Genomic DNA, 18,796 nt, shown 5'->3' with positions numbered 1-18,796 from the left:
ACATGTCACTGCCTGTGATGTTAAATGCTCTTTAAAACCAGTCCAGTGAAGGCAAAAGCAGAAGCGGTGTGAAAAAAAAATGCTGATATAAAACACATATAATCAAAAAGTAGATCAAGTAGATATTCAACAAACTGTATATTGTCAGTCTTTCTGTTATGTACTCAGCTGCAGTTGTTTTTGTGGGGGTTTTTGTGGGGTTTTTTTGCAAAAAGTGAGGTAGATTGTACTTGAAAAAAAAAGTCTCTGGATAGAAACGCAATGTGGTTTCTGTTTCTCTCCACGCAGCATTTAATAGAAGCTCAGCTCTTCTGTGATGTAGCAGCCCGATTTTTGTCGGTTTAGTGGTTTCTCTCTCTTCATGGCCTATAAGGCACATGAGCGATGTATGATGAATGAAGTGCTGCTGCTTATGCGCTTATCATGCTCGGTGAGCAGCAACAGGTTCAGCCGAGGTAAATGAAATTTCTCTCCAGCACAATATATCATCACAGCAAATGTATGTATGCACCCCAAACTTACACAAGCAACCTGAGCCAAATGCTGACAGAGTGTGTGATGGGTAAGGGAAATGAAGGAAAAGGAGGTAATGGGTATGCAGAGGTGGTGCTTGGGGTGAGATGCAGCGAGAGCTGTGGTAGCAGAGTGTATTTTAATATGAAGTGGTGTTTCCTCTACTTTACTTTTTAAAGAGGTGGTGGGAGTAAATTGAATGTCTATGTTCAGTGGATAATTTAACACAGGTGGTTTATTTGGAGAAGATAAATCATGACAATCACAACACTGGCTAGAGGCAAATGTGGGCTAATCTAGTACTGACACTCAGAACAACAAGAGGTGTCCGGATTGATTATAATTTAATTTAGTTTAATCCAACTTAATTTGTCTATTGCTTTCAACAATAGTGGTTGTAAAAACGCAGATCCTTAGCAAGAGGTGATATTGTCAAGAAAAATCTCCCAGATATTAAGGACGAAGTCTCACATATATAAATCACTACCCATCGACAGCTGTGCTGTAAAGTCAAACCGAATTAACTGTGTCCAGATCTGTCAAAGTGCTCGCTTTATAACAAATTAAAGATCAGCAGGGCAGATAAATCAAGTAGTTTATTAGAGTTACAGAAGAAATATGGCTTGAGAGAGCCAAATGTTAGCTGTAGTGTAAGTGTAAAGAAAAGGAAAAATTGTCAGGCGAGCGTAACATAAACTCCCTAATGACATGGGGGTGGGGGAGCGGTGGTTCAGGGGGGGAAACAGGAGGAAAAAGGAAAGGGAAGGTGAGAAGTTGCATGTTTGAGGGCAGAAAACACACTTAAGCTATCTCTCTGTCTCGCCTTCGCTTTCGACTTTCTTAGCAGTTCAGAGGCAGATGTAAGACTTGGGCTGTAATAGATATCTGTGGTCTACTTATGTGCTACTTGATCCAGCTGCTATGTGCCTATACCAAGGACCCCCTTGGGACCATTACACTTTCCAGTCCTTCCTCTGAGACCTCTTTCAGCCCTCTTTAACACTTAACACAAGCCCCCCCTGAACCCAAAGCACTGCCACCCCACCTTCGGTAGAAAGCATGGCTATTAATTAAGGTAATGAGGACTTGAACCAGCAATTAGAAACCGCAGACAGCTTTTAGTCACTGTTTTTTCTCCTTCCAAAAGGGACTTGGTTTCAGGACCATCTGCTGAGTTTAAACTCACCACAAGGTCTTGTGTTTCGGGGAGAAGAGGAACACGTTATCTGAGATTCAGACCTTCACGTGACCCCAGGGTTCGATTTTTGGAACATCTCAGATTTTGAGTTTTCATCTCTTTTTTTCTGCCTCCCTCTGATATGAAATGACAAATAAAAGCAGCATTGTATGTCAGAGAGCTCTTGTGACTGAATGTGGAAGTGATCCATTTCTGAGGAGTGATCCCGGTTAAAATATATTGCAGCACTTTAAGGTCTATCGATTTGTTATTATGGCTGAATGTATTTAAATAGAGAAGCCGGAGCTGCCTGTATGTGTATTGAAAAACAGTTTGATTTGTATTGATAGGCTGATTCTTAAGATATTGATTAGATGTTGAGGTTATAATGACATGGCTGGATTTGTGTAACATTTGTATTGATTCCTGGGTAAGTGGGCATTGATAAGCTGCTAGGTTACTATTGATTGCTGTTGACATTCAAGACATAGTGCACTATACCACTATAACACAAAAATGTTTTTTTTCTCCCTTCTTTTCAAATATAAGTGTCCAAAAATGGAAAAGTGTATTTCCTTACAACATTGCCAATGAGCTATAATACAGGGGTAAAAAAAAAAAAAAGCTATGCTCCTACAGGACAGACCTTTTAAACTTCACATTTTCCAAGCGATTGAACTAAAAGGCAGGCTTAGCCCATCAGAAGCTCTTTTTCTGCACCTCACCCTATATTTTAGCAACTTTTCCATCTATCAAAGAGAGCTTTCATGCTCTTCTAACACGAAATGGCATACCTTTGCCTTCACGTTCACACAAAAGGTACATATTTGTGTCAATAGGGGTGTTAGAAATCTCTACCACTTTCTCTAAAAGCTTCAACAAAAAGCTTGAAGCTTCAGTTCTCATAGTCAGAGTACCAAGTAATATGTTATATTATTCACACACACACACACACACACACACACACACACACACACACACACACACACACACACACACACACACACACACACACAATCACATGCACATACAGAAACACACAAAAGGAGTGACATATTGTCACTCCAGTGACAGAACACAATTGTCGTCGCAGTACGATAACCCCTTTTTCATTGCAGTTCACTTCCATGAAATTACCATTAGCATTACGACTCATGCAGAACTGAGATAAATGTAAAAACGTCACCCAATTCAACCGAAGAAGAATGCCAGTTTCCCCAGATTACCATCTCTCTCCCTCTCTCTTTCTCTTTCTCAATGCTGCCAAGTGTAGTATTTCATTTACAACATATCGTTGGTTTTTTTTCTCTTACTGACCATGTAAATCACTAATCAATTTTCATTTCCAAGGCCTGATGATGGGTTGTCACTGAACGCTTATGAATCGCCACATAGCAGCCAAGCACAAGACCTTTAATAATGGAGAGGTGAACATCTCAGAGGAGAACGAAAAAAGAGTCAGGGAGAGTACATGAAAAAAGGACTACACTTGAATAAGTCTATGAAATTGTAGCTGATAGTTTAAGTGGCCTAAAACCCCTTATTAAATCAAATCAAATTAAAAGGTTTTTGTAGTATATTATTTTACAGGATTGTAAAAGACTTTAAAGGCTAATGTTAATTAGATTTTTCTGCAAATTTTTATCGTTTATACCTTTCATTTCATGCCTTTATTGTTTTTCTTACTTCCAAAATTCAGTGGCACTATCAGTATCTACTTCTTTATCTGTTTGCTACTATTTGCATCGCTATTTGTGCAGTAGTTGTATCTGTATAGCAGGAGCATCAATTATGAAGATTTAAATAAAATGCGATATTTTTTTTTAATAGAGCAGTGGCTCTACTGGGAAATGACATTAAGATGTAAATATTTATGTTAAATGAGTCTCATATTTATATTTAAGTTTGTATCTCTTTAAAACATCATCTTTTTGAATTTATTAATGTATTTAAATTTGGTTACATTCCAATTACTTCAATACCTTCAATATTAACTACCTTATTGGATCTGAGCACACTTCTCCATCCCTGATTCATTTTGGTTGAGCAGGATTCTTTTCTACATTCTGCCTCATCATTATCGTCATCGTCATCATCATCATCATCATCATCATCATCACCATCATCAATATCATCCCTTGCCTGTGTTAAGTCTTCGTCCATCTCTGCATGCACACTCTGACTCCAGCTCTCCCTCTCTTATTTAAATATCTGAGTGAGCGCAGGCAGGCAGCAAAAATTCTGGAGCCCACACCATGCCAGAGAAAGTGCGCACTGAGCGATTTGTTTAATTTAATGCCAGTGTTGAGGAGCTTAAGTCATTTCAGGCCTTTCTGCACCACTTCCCCATCAGAAACAAACGTCAAACGGCTGCAACCTTTTAAAAAAAAAAACTTTATTGGGTCTCTTCAATTATTTGGAGACTGATGCTATTACCATAAAATATACAGTACATAGCAAACACGGCTGAGGATGTTGAATGCAAGAAGAAGAAGGAAAGAAATGGCAGACCTTGTCAAGAATAACAGAAGTATCTGGTTTAAACTTGTGTTCCTGACCTGGTGTTTCTGCACCGCATGCTTGTGTCTCTGTGCTTTGCTATACAAGCAGCAAGACAAAGAGGCCGGCTCAATTGAAACAGACAAAGCCATATCCGATTATCATTATTATTGTCTATTTCAATCTGGCCTTGCTCTCGCGTATGCGCACTGTGGCGGTTTCTTCTTTTCAGCGTTTAGACAGAGTGACAATGCCACCAGTCACATTTAAAACGAACAGCATGTGGCAGACCAGGCGGCTGCTGAGTTCGCTTCAAGACCACAAATGCCACAAATACGCCAAACAGAAGCAGCAGGATTTTAGCAGACATTCGAAGGACTTTCATTGCCTGTAGCGTTTCAGCTTTAAGAGGAGTGAGGATGTAATCTTCTTCTGATCTGTCTCCTGTTTTATAATAAACAGACTCGTGCTCAGAAAGCACACAATCCTATACTTTAATCATAAAGCAATAACTGTTTGGAGGATGATATGAAAAATAAATTGTATGTAAAATGTATCCATGTTGTTTCATTCCATTGTCCTTTCATGTGTATTCTTTGACATCATGCGCTCTATAGGTTTATGTATTTCCACACTATAGCGTGTCTGTGTGTACATTACAATTTGTGTTATTTTTTGTTTCTAACCCACTGTCATATGCAGTCACCTGGCAGCATACTTGCAAGCTGCTTATTCAAGTCAGACAATATTCAGAGGGGGGGAAAAAGGCAAGAGAACAGGATGGAGGAGGAACCCGAGCGATATCAGAGGTGTATGGGAGATGAAAAGCTTAATTTCTGCCGGGACTGCCTCGGAGAGCGAGCGCCAGCGCAACCCTCCCTGTCTCCGACGCCACCTCTCACTCTCAATTATTTGGCTCCTGTCACAACAAATCAATCAAATTACTCCAGCAAGCCTGTGTGCAGGTGCTGCTAGCACATCGCCAGTTGCATTAGCTTTGAAATGTATGAGAGCTCTAGCAATTTTATCACTCTTATTTATTTAATGCGACTTGCTCCCCTGCGAGTCATCCTACAACTGCTGCAAAGTTAAATCATTAAAGGACATTACAGAAGGCTGACTGTGGGGAGCGCTTTAAATTAAACACAGAGAAAGACAGAGTGTGTGAGGGAGAGAGAGAGAGAGAGAGAGAGAGAGAGAGAGAGAGAGAGAGAGAGAGAGAGAGAGAGAGAGAGAGAGAGAGAGAGACTTTTTTTTGCACCAGTATCATGTTGAAAAAGAGAGAGTTTTACATTTGAATACTGAGGATGAACAACAAAATAAGCTTTGGTAGAGTTCATTTCTGAGACATTGAGAAACCTCAATTAAAATGATCTCCTTTCATTTTGACCTCTTTTAGGAATTTTTGAGAATCCAAAAACACATTGTTAGTATATAATGCACACACCTGGGCTAAGTTTAGACACATACCCAAGAAACTGAATCCTTGATCCGTAACTGTGTCCTGTCTTAACTGTAAGTTCAATAAAACCACCAACAAAATATTCTTTATCCTGATCAGGGCCATAGTAAACCTGGAGCCTGTCCCAGAAACACTGCATGTGAGACAGGAATACACCCTCTATGGGATATCAGTCCATCAAATACAGCAAAAAATATATATATCAAAGCAATGTTGACTGACTGAGAATTTTGCCTTTATAAGGACGTACAGACATAAAAGATACATTGAATAAAAAGATAAACTAATTTTCTGCAGTGCCTGTCCCCCAAAATATCAAACCATATTTCTTTTCTGCTTTACTGCTGCTCCGCATCGTCTGACAAACTCTAATTATCAACCTTGCTGTCATCTACTTAGTGTTAACTTTACAAATCCTAGAGGTTCAAGTTTCTTTTTAAACTAAAATAAGCTTGTTTGAAACGTTGAGGTCCCTGATCTGCCTGTTTTCTTATCCAGTTATGCATCTTCATCTGAAGCCACCCAGCTCTTTTGACAGAAGACGCCATTCCAGAGGGAGCGAGAAGCTGTTCTCTTAGTGTAGTGATTAGAGCCAACACGACTCCTCATTAGCCTACATGAGCTGAGAGACGCAGGCAATTACCCCCCGCACCCCTGAGTGCCGTTTTATGTTTCCTACGGAGAATGCACTTATGCGCACGCACACACACACACACACACACACACACACACACACACACACACACACACACACACACACACACACACACACACACACAATGTAGCCCCTTCATTCAACCCCCTCTCTGCACGGTACACTGCAAGCTCTGATGCATCTGTGACCAGGCAGCTTACAATATGAATATGAAAGAGTCTGACTCTACATTTGTTCTGCATTAACTCAGAGAGATATTGACAAGCGGGGAGGCTGATGTTTCATTTGCTGCACACGTCTGTGGGGAACAGACTGGAGCACTACATTAGTGTTTCCAAAAACACTTGAATTGGTCATGAAAAGAAAGTTATTTATGATCTAAGGTTGAATTCATTCTGTCTCATAAAATTAGGCTAGCTGAACAACAGAACGAAAATCAACACGGATGCTGTTTTCATAGGGACCTGAAGTTTGCTTTAATTGGTTGTGCTAGAATACAGAAAATGGAGAACAAATTGAATAAAAGTTGAAATGTTTCAGACAATATAATTAAATTTGACAGTCAAAGAAATGAAAACATGAGACACTGCAACAATAGTCTTCTATAACATTTCATTCTGGCTTTGTTTATCCTACAACAGTTTACTCTTTTACACTAAATCCAACTGATTTTATTTTTATAGAATGCCAGCATTGTTCTGTCATTGCCAGTGTCTCTAATAAAATCCCAATAATGATCTAGAGGTAATGACAATGACATATTTGGCTCCATCTTTTTCTTTTACACATCTGTTAACACAAAAGTTTACCTACATTATCAATCAGAAACTGATGAAAAGGTAAAGTAAAGGTGCTTTATACTTGTCACATGTATATTAAAGCACAGTAAAATTCTATCTTCTCATATCAAAACTATGTTAGGAAGCTGGCTTCAAAGCGCAGGGTCAGCCATGATACAGATGTTAGGGGCCTTGCTTAAGGACCCACAAGTGGCAGCTTGGTGATGCTGGGGCTTGAATTACCCACCTTCCGACCAGTAACCCAGAGCCATTACCACTGAACTACCACTTACCATTTAAAGATATAATAGCTTAATTGAAAGTATCATTACTAATTATTGCTAATTATCAGCACTAATGAGTCACAAAGCTTCTCAAAAACACTCCAAGCTAACTTATCTTTTTATAACAAATGCACATTACAGTACCTATCATTGTCCAAAATTACCTTCAATTTAAACTTAACCAGCTTCACTGTCTCAAGGTGATAGAATAATTAATTATTACTCTGTAATAATAATTAGAGAAATATTTTCATCTGGCTGGTGCTATTCTGATAAAAACATATAAAGTCTATATGTTATAAGTTATATAAGGTTTATATACTGTGTGTGTGTGTGTGTGTGTGTGTGTGTGTGTGTGTGTGTGTGTGTGTGTGTGTGTGTGTGTGTGTGTGTGTGTATACAGGGGACACATTATCCTGAACAAATTCCTGATTACAATTCATGTGTATTCTCTTTTTTATCTTGTTATAGGACATTTGTGATAAGGTACGATTCTATGCATTCTTGCCAAAATATAATTGTCCTTTATTAGCAGCAGACATTGTTATTTTGTACAAATGCAGATAATAGTCAGACAGGGCCTGCTGGTATACAAGAAGAGCCTATGACTAGACCAAATGACACTGAGGCACCAGAGACAATGCTAAAAGACATTGGCACGAAAATGTTCAAGATTAAAGGTTTCTAAGGCTTGTGAGTGGATTAATGCAATTCTGTGTAAGTCCCAGCTCAGACTGCAGAAAGACAAAGTAGACCATTTCAAATGTGAAAAGGAGACTTTTGAATCCACTGTGAAATCTGCCCGAGAACAGCTGAAGGAGGAGAGAGCAAGCCTGGCCCAACTGAAACAATGCTTCAGGAAAGTACTAATATGAGTAAAAGTGTTGCTTTCACACAGGTTCAGCTCTGTCTCTAACCTTTCAGAGATCTCCTGGCAATAGAAAAGAAATTTAAAACAAACAACTTAGGGGTGAGATTTCTAAAAGCAAGTCAGACATCATCAAGGAAAATGGAATCCTGAAAAGTGTGCTCTGTCAAGAATGGGGAGATCAACAAGAGCCTCTGGGCTATTATTCAGCACGGGTGAATCCAGTAACCCTAAAATGGGGGCCAGGTTTAAGATCCGTCCAAGCTACTTACCCGGTGGTTCAGCAAATACTTCCTAACATAATAGACCAAGAAGTTCACATTAAATGTCTACATGCCTCCTAAGCACTCCTGACTCAATCATTTACAGGATTGCATACACAAGAAATGTAGTAATCAATGTTCATATAATAAAAGAGTTACTACATTGTGCCAATTCACGCATCAGGTATATGGTTAGAATCCTATGCAAATAGTTTAGTACTCATAATTACATTAATTTTGGCTCTGCTTTATTCTGAGTCTTTTTCTGTCTGTTCTAAAAAAGCACCAGAAAACCCTCAAAGCCAAAACTGCTTGGGTGTGCAAAGAAAGTGTATTGATAGGGATTTCCTTATTAGGGCTCAGACAGGCAGTATCTGCTTTCCATCCACTTTGGCTTGTCTTTGCCAGCTCTGCGAAATGCAGCATTAAAATGTCTTTATACTTTCACCAGCTGGCTATATTACAAAGGATGGTCTAACTATGGAATTTTTTTACGTTCATATCTACCTTTCAAATTTCAACACACAAACAGTTTATAATAAATTGCTAATGATTTATATGAGGGTAAATATGAGGGCTTATAATGGTAAATTGCCAGGGAATTTTTAAATGTAGGTTTCAGATGAATGTTTTAAAAAATAAAATGCTCAGGCGATGTGGTTAAAAACGAAGCAAATCATAAATGGCAAAGAATACAAAGAAAGTAAGTCCTAGATTATCGCTGAAAACAGTTTATTAGCTCTGTATAGGAATAATGGATTAAATAAGATGGTAGTGCAGATACAGCTACTAGATACTCATTGTGCCATTTGCAAATAGTGCTATAGCTACATTTACATTTATGCATTTGGTAGACATCCTTATACAGAGTAAATTATCTACAACAAAAAAAGAAATTGTACAACAGGGGAGGATTAAAGCTTTGCTCAAGGCCTCAGCAGTAGCAGCTTGGTAATGCTGGGATTTGAACTCACAACCTTCCGAGCCAACATCTAAGATCTTTATCACTGAACTGCTGCCGCCCTATATTAAACATAGGCTTATCTATATGAGAAAAACCTTCGATTATGGTTTTAATTATGGAATTATTAAACACATTTTCTTTCTTTCATACTCTATTTATTTAGGGAAATGAATACCTACATTCATCAAATTCACCTAAATTTGGTGAATTTGATGAATTTAAGAAAAAAAACAGTAATGTCAAACCAACATAAATAGTTAATAATTATTTGAGGCAGAGATGCTAAAAGGTTATAACTCAAAGTATTAGACTCCACTTTGCCTTCTATTTCAGAAGCATCTAAAAAAAGGTTAAGCAGGTTACATGGCATATAATCATGACTGTGGAAACTCTGGGTACATTTAGAAATTCTTCTGCCTGCATGAGTGTTTATTAAAAGCTCAGATGCTGGGTTGCCTGTTGTTATTTATGCATGTTTGTGTCCATTAGAGACATCTTTTACTCCATCTGGGCTCTTCAGCTATCTGTCTATCCATCAGTCCATCTGTCCCTCGCCTCTCTTTTAGGCATTTTTTCTCCTGCCAGTGCATTATTTTAATCTCCAGCCTCTTGAAAAGGGGAAAAATGGGGCTAAGAGATGTGTTATTTTACATGCACTCAATGTATAACGTGGCTTTTTTAGTCAGGTATTAGTAAAGGAGTCTCATTTAAGATTTATGACTAATGGTTTCCCTCCTCCATCTGATGGTATAAAAGAGACAATGTTTTAAACATTAAAATGAAAACCATTTACAACTATGATCAAAAGAAAACACTTGCACATTAAAGTTTAAAAGTGGGGGGTGAAGGATGGAGAGAAAGACGGAGAAGACGAGAGGAAAAAAAATGTTGAAGTGCTTTTTGTACTGAGATGCAAAATGCTGACCTGTAATGTATATAACTGGATGGTTTATTCCAGTGTTTCAATTTTCCACCTCTTTCCTTACACAACTGAGTTTTATACTGTCATAAATGTTCTGTACAGAACAGAGAGATTTCTTTCACATACACTTTGAGAAACCAGATTAGATCTTACATACCAGTAAGACTAGACATTAAATCCCATTTCAACAGCAGCTTTAAACTGTGTGTGCATACACACCATAGGGAAAAAATATATCTAGAACCCACTGACTGTCCATTTGTCCCTGTTGGTTATAGTTCTATGTACTGTAGAACCCTACAAGAGAGCATTTCTCATGAGGTATGTACTCCAAATAGAACTCTTTGAGAAAAACCTTTTATATTATTATTTTAGGGGGAGTGGTGGCTCCAGCGGTTAAGGCGCTGGGTTACCGATCGGAAGGTCGAGGGTTCAAGCCCCGGTATCGCCAAGCTGCCACTCTTGGGCCCTTGAGCAAGGCCCTTAACCCTCTATGCTCCAGGGGACCCTTACGAGAAAAATAAACCAAGGACCGTGACGTCGGAGCGACGTGGGGCCGCCTTCCCGTGGGCTCACCACCTACAGGAGGGACCGTAAGAGACCGGTGCTGAGAGGATTGGCAGCAGTCAAAGGCGGGGGCCTTGACAGCCTGATCCCTGGACACGGAGAAGTGTCTGGGGAATCTGCTTAGACTGCTGTTTACGGATACGCGACCCAAATTACGGATAAGCGGGAGAAGATGAATGAATGATTATTATTTTATTATTATCTATGAATTGATCTTCGACCTTAGTGATATTTTTTTACCAGATTTTGGGTAGACTTTTAAAACCAAACCCTTTCCATCATCTTCTTGTGGATAGTGCACTACAGACCAGAAATAAATTATTCCATTTAGAGCGCTTCAGTTTTTTCCTTTGGGGAAAACCTTACAAGTTCTTAGTGGAGACAAACAATAGAGGGGATTCTTAAAGAAAAATGTTTCAAGCAGAAACCAGAAAAGATAAAACAGTAAATCCTGACCGTATAATAAGTCTGGTTATTATACAATAAAGTATACAGTACTGTACTTTTTGTGGCCATGTATGAGAAAATTAACACATTATATATGAATAGAGAGTATATATTCTGAAAGGTATATATACATAGTTGGATGGGATCTGCATGATAAACTTTGTGTATATGTACATGGGCATGAAGCTTTACCATTGCTCTTGGCTTGTCTGGGTAAAGATTCTGGGTAAGGTGTAGAGTAAACTCCTACCTTGCAGGTTCTGAAGAGGGAGAGTCATGATGCCCCCAGCGGCTGCAGCAGCCACCAGTCCCTGTATATTGGCTGCTGTCGGCAAAGAGAGAACCAGGCCCTGCTGTCCACCCAGGTGCCCACCTGCATTAAAGGGGATGAGGATTGGCTGATTCAGATTTGGTGCACCTCCCGACATCACACCGCTCATAGCTGAGGCCAGTTGCTGTGCCACCAGGAGAGACTGAAATAACATTAGGAATGAATTAATAAATAAGCAGCATATATTTAATATAAATATAATGCATGTCTAACCTTAAAAAATAAGAATAAAGTATAAAATACAATAAATAGTGTTTTGAAACAATAAACTTTCATTGCTTTCTATGTATCCTTCTTATACATGCTTGGCAGGAGCAAATCATTTCTTTGAGGTTGTCAGTCCTTGTTAAGTCTTTAGTGAAACAAAATCTTTGCAATGTAATAAAAGATTTCTAGAATTTTCAATAGAGGAACAAATGAATTATTTTAATTTTTTCCAGCTATAGATTTATACTTTCATATAACAAACATATTTTATCTTCTTGTATTTCAATTGGCAATTACCCAAGAAGAAAGTCCAGAAATACTCCACAAAGTTTCCAAAATAAATCATTCCCAAAAAGTCACTCCTGATTATGAACTGAAAAGACGAGTCGCTGGAGTTTTGGGAAAGGAATGCTGTCCCATTCATGTCTGATACAAGGTCATCTTTGTCATATTTTTCATTTGATAATGTTTTCAATTAGTGTAAGGAGCAGACAGGCTAGTTCAGCAGCTGGACTATATTACTACAAAACAATGCTATTAATAAAAAGTTTTTTTATTTTAGTAATTCAATACAAAACGTGAAACTCGTATGTTATACAGATTCATCACACACAGACTGGTTATATTTCAAGTGTTTATTTCTTTTAATTTTGATGATTATGGCTTACAGCTATGTGTTAAAAAATGTGGTAGAAAAAGGTGAAACGAAGCTCATTCAAGAATTTGGGGAGATTCACAAAGAGTGGACTGCAGCTGGAGTCAGTGCTTCAGTAGCCACCACACACAGACGTATCCATGGGCTACAACTGATGCGTTCCTTGTGCCAAGTCACTCCTGAATCCGAGACAACATCAGAGGTGTCTTACCCGGGCAAAGGACAAAAAAGACTGGACTGCTGCTCAGTGGGCCAAAGTCGTCTTTCCAGATGGAAGGAAAGAAATGTTTGTATTTCATTAGGAAATCAAGGTTCCAGAGTCTGGAAGAAGGAAGGGGAGGCACAGAATCCAAGTTGTTTGAGGTCCAGTGTGAAGTCAGTTGTGGTTTGGGGAGTCGTGTCTTCTGCTGGTGTTGGTCCACTGTGTTTTATCACATCCACTGTCAGTTGTAAGTTTTAGAGCACTTCATGCCCCCCTCTGCTGACCAGATTTATGGAGATGCTGATTTCATATTCCAGCAGGATTTGGCACCTGCCCACACTGCCAAAAGCACCAAAAGTTGGTTAAATGACCATGGTGTTGGTGTGCTTGACTGGCCAGCAAACTCGCCAGACCTGAACCCCATAAAGAATCTATGTGGTATTGTCAAGAGGAAAATAAGAAACAAGAGACCAAAAAATCCAGATGACCTGAAGGCCACTGTCAAAGAAACCTGGGCTTCCATACCACCTCAGCAGTGCCACAGACTGATCACCTCCATGCCACACCGAATTTAGGCAGTAATTAAAGCAAAAGGAGCCCCTACCAAGTATTGAGTACATATACAGTAAATAAACATACTTTCCAGAAGAACAACAATTCACTAAAATGTTTTTTTGATTGGACTTATGGTCTTTCTTCTCAATAGACAATACAATAGAAATGAAACTTGAATATATTTTATAGTAGTGAATGTGCAGTACAGATTTACTGTCCTCTAAAAATAACGAAAAATGCAGCCATTATTGTCTAAACAGTTGGCAACATAAGTGAGAACATGTCAAAACTGTGTCTAAAGTGTCAATACTTTGTGTGAGCACCATTTTATTTACATACAGTTATATATACTATACTGTATATATACTTTTTTTTATTAAGGCTACAATATGACATTATAGCCATAATAAAGTACTTTGTATACTTGAGTACATTTAAAGGCAAATACTTTTATACTTTTACTAAAGTGAAAGTTTAAATGGAGCACTTTTACTTTTACTGGAATAATATTTTCCTAGTGTATCTCTACTTTTATTTAATTACATGGTTTGTGTACTTCGTCCACCACAGCTCACTCACACCTAGGGGTAAATTAGTGCAGTCTGCATGTAAGTCACAAAGAAATTAAGAACATCAAGATCTTAAGCTGCAATGCTACCCACTGTGCAACCATGTCGCCTTGCTTTTGTGCTGTGTTTTGTCTTTTCAGTGAGTTTCATCCAGCATTCATAAATTTTGGCTTCAGCTCTGGCCTGTGTGTCAACCTGCAGTCTCTCTCTCTCTCTCTCTCTCTCTCTCTCTCTCTCTCTCTCTCTCTCTCTCTCTCTCTATCTATATGTCTCTCTTTCTATCTCTCTCTCACTCTATGCTAGATATCACCTGCTTTGCCTGATTGCTGGAGTGCCTGCTGAAACCAGAGGGCAAACAGATGTTGATGTTGCAGTATGATAAACAATAAGGGAGACTGTAGTCAATGCTCTGGAGTGGTCAGAAGAAATATAACAAATTATTATTTTTGTTGTTGTTGTTGTTGTTGTTGTTGTTGTTGTTGTTGTTGTTGTTGTTGTTGTTGTTGTTGTTGTTGTTGTTCTTAGCAGTAAGGTAAAATAGTCTAGATCATCTCTGCAATTTAAATATATTTGAACTAAAATTAAAAAATATTCAGAATAAATAAAATGATTTTCAGACATTACATTAACTTGCAAACTTGCATACCAAATTCCAAACATCAACAATGAAAATAATTTTAATTTATAGATTTATTTACAGCTTTCTGTTCCCTAATTTGTCCTTTAATTAAGTTACTAAAATAATTTTCTCTTTGTGTAGCCTCAGAATGGAACAAAGACTCCAGAAGAAATATTTTTTATAACAGCTGATTGAATATGATTAATGTGTGAAACTAGACTGAACTTTGTCTATTTTTCTGAGCAGCTGAGTCACTGTCTGTCTTCAAACAAAGACCGGAAAAGCACTTAAATCAGTACTACTTTTTTTTAAGAAAAAAGTACTTTTGGTGGTTAAACATTTCCCTGTATTCTTTGTCAACACTCCTGTTTTATACACTAGTGGAAAAAGAGCGAAAAATATATTTTATAACTGAATCATTTACTTACTTATACTATATAAGTATTTGCTAATAGATCTAGAGAGGTTCTGTAAGTTACTCTCGATTAGGGCATTTGCGAAATGCTGTAATTATAAATGTATTATAACTGTGATCAGTAGATCATTCATAATTTCTGAAACTGTATTTTATATTCAACTGCAGAGCCTGTAATGAGCTTTACTCAGTGCACTCTAATTTAAAAGTTTCAATGGCAAACTGGCAAAGGTCATTTCCTTCATAGAATCATTTTTGTTTGACTTTATTTAAAAACATGCCATTTGACATTTCTTAAAGAAAAGGGGTTCTTTGAACATTGACATAGAAGTAGGTGAAAATTAATTAACCACTGAAAAGACAAGAACAAAGACGTGTGTGACAGAATCAAATGGTATGCACTTACTCTTGCTGTTTTAAGTGTGTGTGGGCTGCGCGTGTGATGTAGGATCCTTCAGGCAAACAATCAAACGTAGCTTATCAACATTCCTTTTCTGTCTTCAGGTCGATGTCACTCTTTGGATTAACACTGACTCAAGTCAGTGTATGACTATTCATTCTACATTTTCTTTTCATTTATATACAAAGGGCAAAAAACATTGTCAATATAAATGGGTTAAATTTACCCAATTTACACAACACTTATGCTCTCTATTCTTATCACAATATCAGCTTAGTTTCAAGTATATTATATTATTGAAATATTATTCTAAACTCGCATGCAAATGCACGAGTGGCATTTACGAAATAATAAAGGTAAAAGTCAGTCCTAGACAAACGCAAGTCTCATCAGCATCTCTTCTCTTCAATGTTCAATGTTGCCTCTAATGTCTGGGTATAATACTATTTGATTAAATAGGAAGTTTGTTGACTAATAGTCATTCTTGAACATTTTTAAATATTGAAAAAGTAAAAAAGAAAGAATTTCACATATAAAAGTCCAATAACACCGTGCATTAATAAGATGGGAACCAAATGATCAAATGAAATGATAAAATCACACCTAGATAGTAAAATATTAAGGTTTCAATCATAATTTGTAGGCAAATTAAATGTTTTTACCACCTTGTATATTACTGATTTGGATGAACTGATATTACTACAGAACAGTGTCTTTTTATTTTCTTAACTAAGTACTACAGCGGCATTGTGTGTGGTTCTTTTATCCACAGGTTCCCTATCCTGGTTCTGGAGTCCTGCTCATCTGAGTTTCCCTGCTTCAACAACCCACTGCACTTAAACTCAAGAAAAGCTAATAATCACCTTATCAGTTCAGCCATGTGCATCAGATTTAGGAATCACTCAAATGTGCAAGTCTCCTGGAGTTTCCTCCTTCAACAAAATCATGTTTTCCTTGAATTTCTGCTCCATATGCCAATTTCAGTATAATGGCTTTCCACTTTTGTGTGTATGCTTTTTGCTTGACTTAACCCTAATAATAATACCTTTTTCTTTTTTTGTCTAATTTATTTCTATACGATTGCTTGTTCCTAGTTCCCTTTCAGGAACAGGAGCTGCGTCAACAAAGCTTTGGGAATGCCTCTGCTTGTTAATGGACCGGCGGGGTTACGTGACGACTAGGAAGCTATAAAAGCACATGCCATGGAGATGGCGCTAGCTTCTGATTGTTCAGGAAGCGCTCTGTGTGTCTGTGGTCAGAGCATAGCAATAGCTCTAGGCATACCAGAGTTCAGTCTCGAGAGACTGATTCCCTTAAGAGGGAGATCTGGCAACCTGAAAAAATCTGCTGGTTCCTGTTACAGGGCCCTGTGTTGGCGGCTCCTTGTCGTCCCATAGCGTTAACGCCGGATGCCTCCGAGTGGCCGCTCTGCCCAAGGTCTGTGAAAAGGGCCCCATCTCTCGTGACACATCAACTGCCTGGAGATGTTGTCTATCATGTGCTGGTCCATATGGACAACACATCAGTGGTCTCATATCAACCACCAGAGGGGTCTATGCTTTCACCTTCTTTACAAGATCCTCCTGTGGTCCCAAGAAAAGGTGGTCTCACTAAGATGGAAATATGAAGAAGATTTTGCAGAGCACAAGTGGACCTGTTTGCGACTTAAAATACATCACACTGTCTCCTCTGTTTCTCCCTTACTCATCCAGCCTTTCTTGGGCTGGACGCCATGGTACAGGAATGGACAAGGCTCCAGCTGTATGCTCTTCCCCCTGAAGTGCTGCTCCCAGGAGTTCTGGAAAGAGTTCGCCGGGATGGAGTCCGTCCTGTCCATGGTCCGCTAGCCTGGTAAACCTTTTCGAACACCCTCCTTGGGAAATTCCTCCAAGGAGGGGCCTTCTTTCTCAGTCAGGGGTTGCTATGCTTTACCCCTGCCCCAAGCTGTGGAGTCTGTGGCTGTGGCCCTGAGGGGGCACAGCTCTTAGCCACTGGTCTTTCAGTTGAAGTTGTAGAAACCATTCTCCAATCCAAGCTTTTACGTTGGACCGATTACACACGTGGTTCAGAGCGTGGACACGAGAAGGAGTTCCCAAATCGTTGTTGACGCAGCGGTTTGTTCCCTCGGGGAACCAGGGTTACATACATAACCTAGAGACATTCCCTTGGGGTGTATATGTACTGTTTGTTTCTGTATAGTTGCGAATAAGCTTAGTTTTTTATCTGGTTTTAGACTGTAAGTACAAGCTACATAATAAACTTATAGCATAGTCTAAATGATCAAGTACTGCCTTTAGAATTTAGTGTAGTGGGTTGATTAATGAGCGAATAAAGCAGATATTTTGTTCAAACAGTGAATAGTAAATCAAATTGGACATTTTGATATCTCTGAGAGATTTGCACTGAGCACATCATCAAATAAAACAAGGCTTTACTTTCTTGGACAGCCCTAATATCTGTCTCATCACTAGCAGTGTGAAATAAGAAAGACTCCAAGTTCTTTTGAGCAGCATATTTGAGGTGTGAATTAAATACAGTTGACTTAGACAAAGCCACTACAGTGACCTTTGTAAACCTTCTGAAGTGGATTAAGTAAAGAGATATGTAATAGTTGGAGCTACCTACTGTAGTGAATATAGAACCATAAAATCAAGGACAGACTTCTATATTCCTTGTCATCGTTGCATAAATACTCTTTTATAGCCTCCACCATCTTAATTGACAGGGGCGTTTATCAGAGAAATGTCACCATAAAGCATTCCATGCTCACAATAATCAAAGTTAACTGGAAAACCTCAACCTTAGAGGACTTTAGAAATGTTTTATGGAATTCGCAATAATAGCAGGAATGGAATCATGCCTTCATTTATCTCTCCCTCATAGGCTCACTTGATTCATTTTGGCAATATTTTTTTATTTGTTTTCTCATCAACCTCATTTTTATCAGTTGCTGGAAATTGGATCTGAACCCTAGCTGAGAAATTGAATCTTATTAAAATACTCTTAAAATAAATCTCTTTACAAGTGAACTTGCAATTACACTTTGCCTAATAACAAAACAGGTACATACATGTGCAGCTCAATACATGAACAATAGGTCAGCACCAGATCATAGTAATAATGCGGCAATTATAATGTCTTTGTTATATAGTTATAAAGTTCTTCCCTGGCTAATTACTGTAATGTACATTTACATTAAGCAGAATGACATATTTTTTTTTTTTTTTAAACTGCATATTGGCTAGATGTAGATTGGTGTCTAAATAATAATGTTTCAAACTCACTTCTGATAGTAATTACACTTAAAAAAAAAAACCTGAAAATTTTATCTCAGAGCAATGTACTTAGTTATGTAATCATTCAGGTTGAGTTTACAAAAAAAACGACAAACATTACAGCAAAACTGCGGAAAATAAAAAGGTTTATATAAACCTAAAGACATC

The 18,796-nt window shown here is 38.2% G+C and overlaps 1 protein-coding gene across 2 annotated transcripts in view; it reads right to left on the bottom strand.

Moving 5' to 3' along the window:
• The window catches only part of pou6f2 (POU class 6 homeobox 2), an 84,783-nt gene that overhangs the window by 43,996 nt on the left and 21,991 nt on the right, over positions 1 to 18,796 (bottom strand). For both annotated transcript variants that reach the window (XM_083529933.1, XM_083529934.1), the window contains exon 3: positions 11,651 to 11,873. In XM_083529933.1, the coding sequence (XP_083386059.1) occupies positions 11,651 to 11,873 (223 nt within the window). The remainder of the gene's footprint in view (positions 1 to 11,650; positions 11,874 to 18,796) is intronic.

Source organism: Silurus aristotelis, assembly GCF_946808225.1.
Source record: "Silurus aristotelis genome assembly, chromosome: 25".
Taxonomy (NCBI): Eukaryota; Metazoa; Chordata; class Actinopteri; order Siluriformes; family Siluridae; genus Silurus; species Silurus aristotelis.
This window is presented reverse-complemented; position numbering and strand designations above follow the sequence as displayed.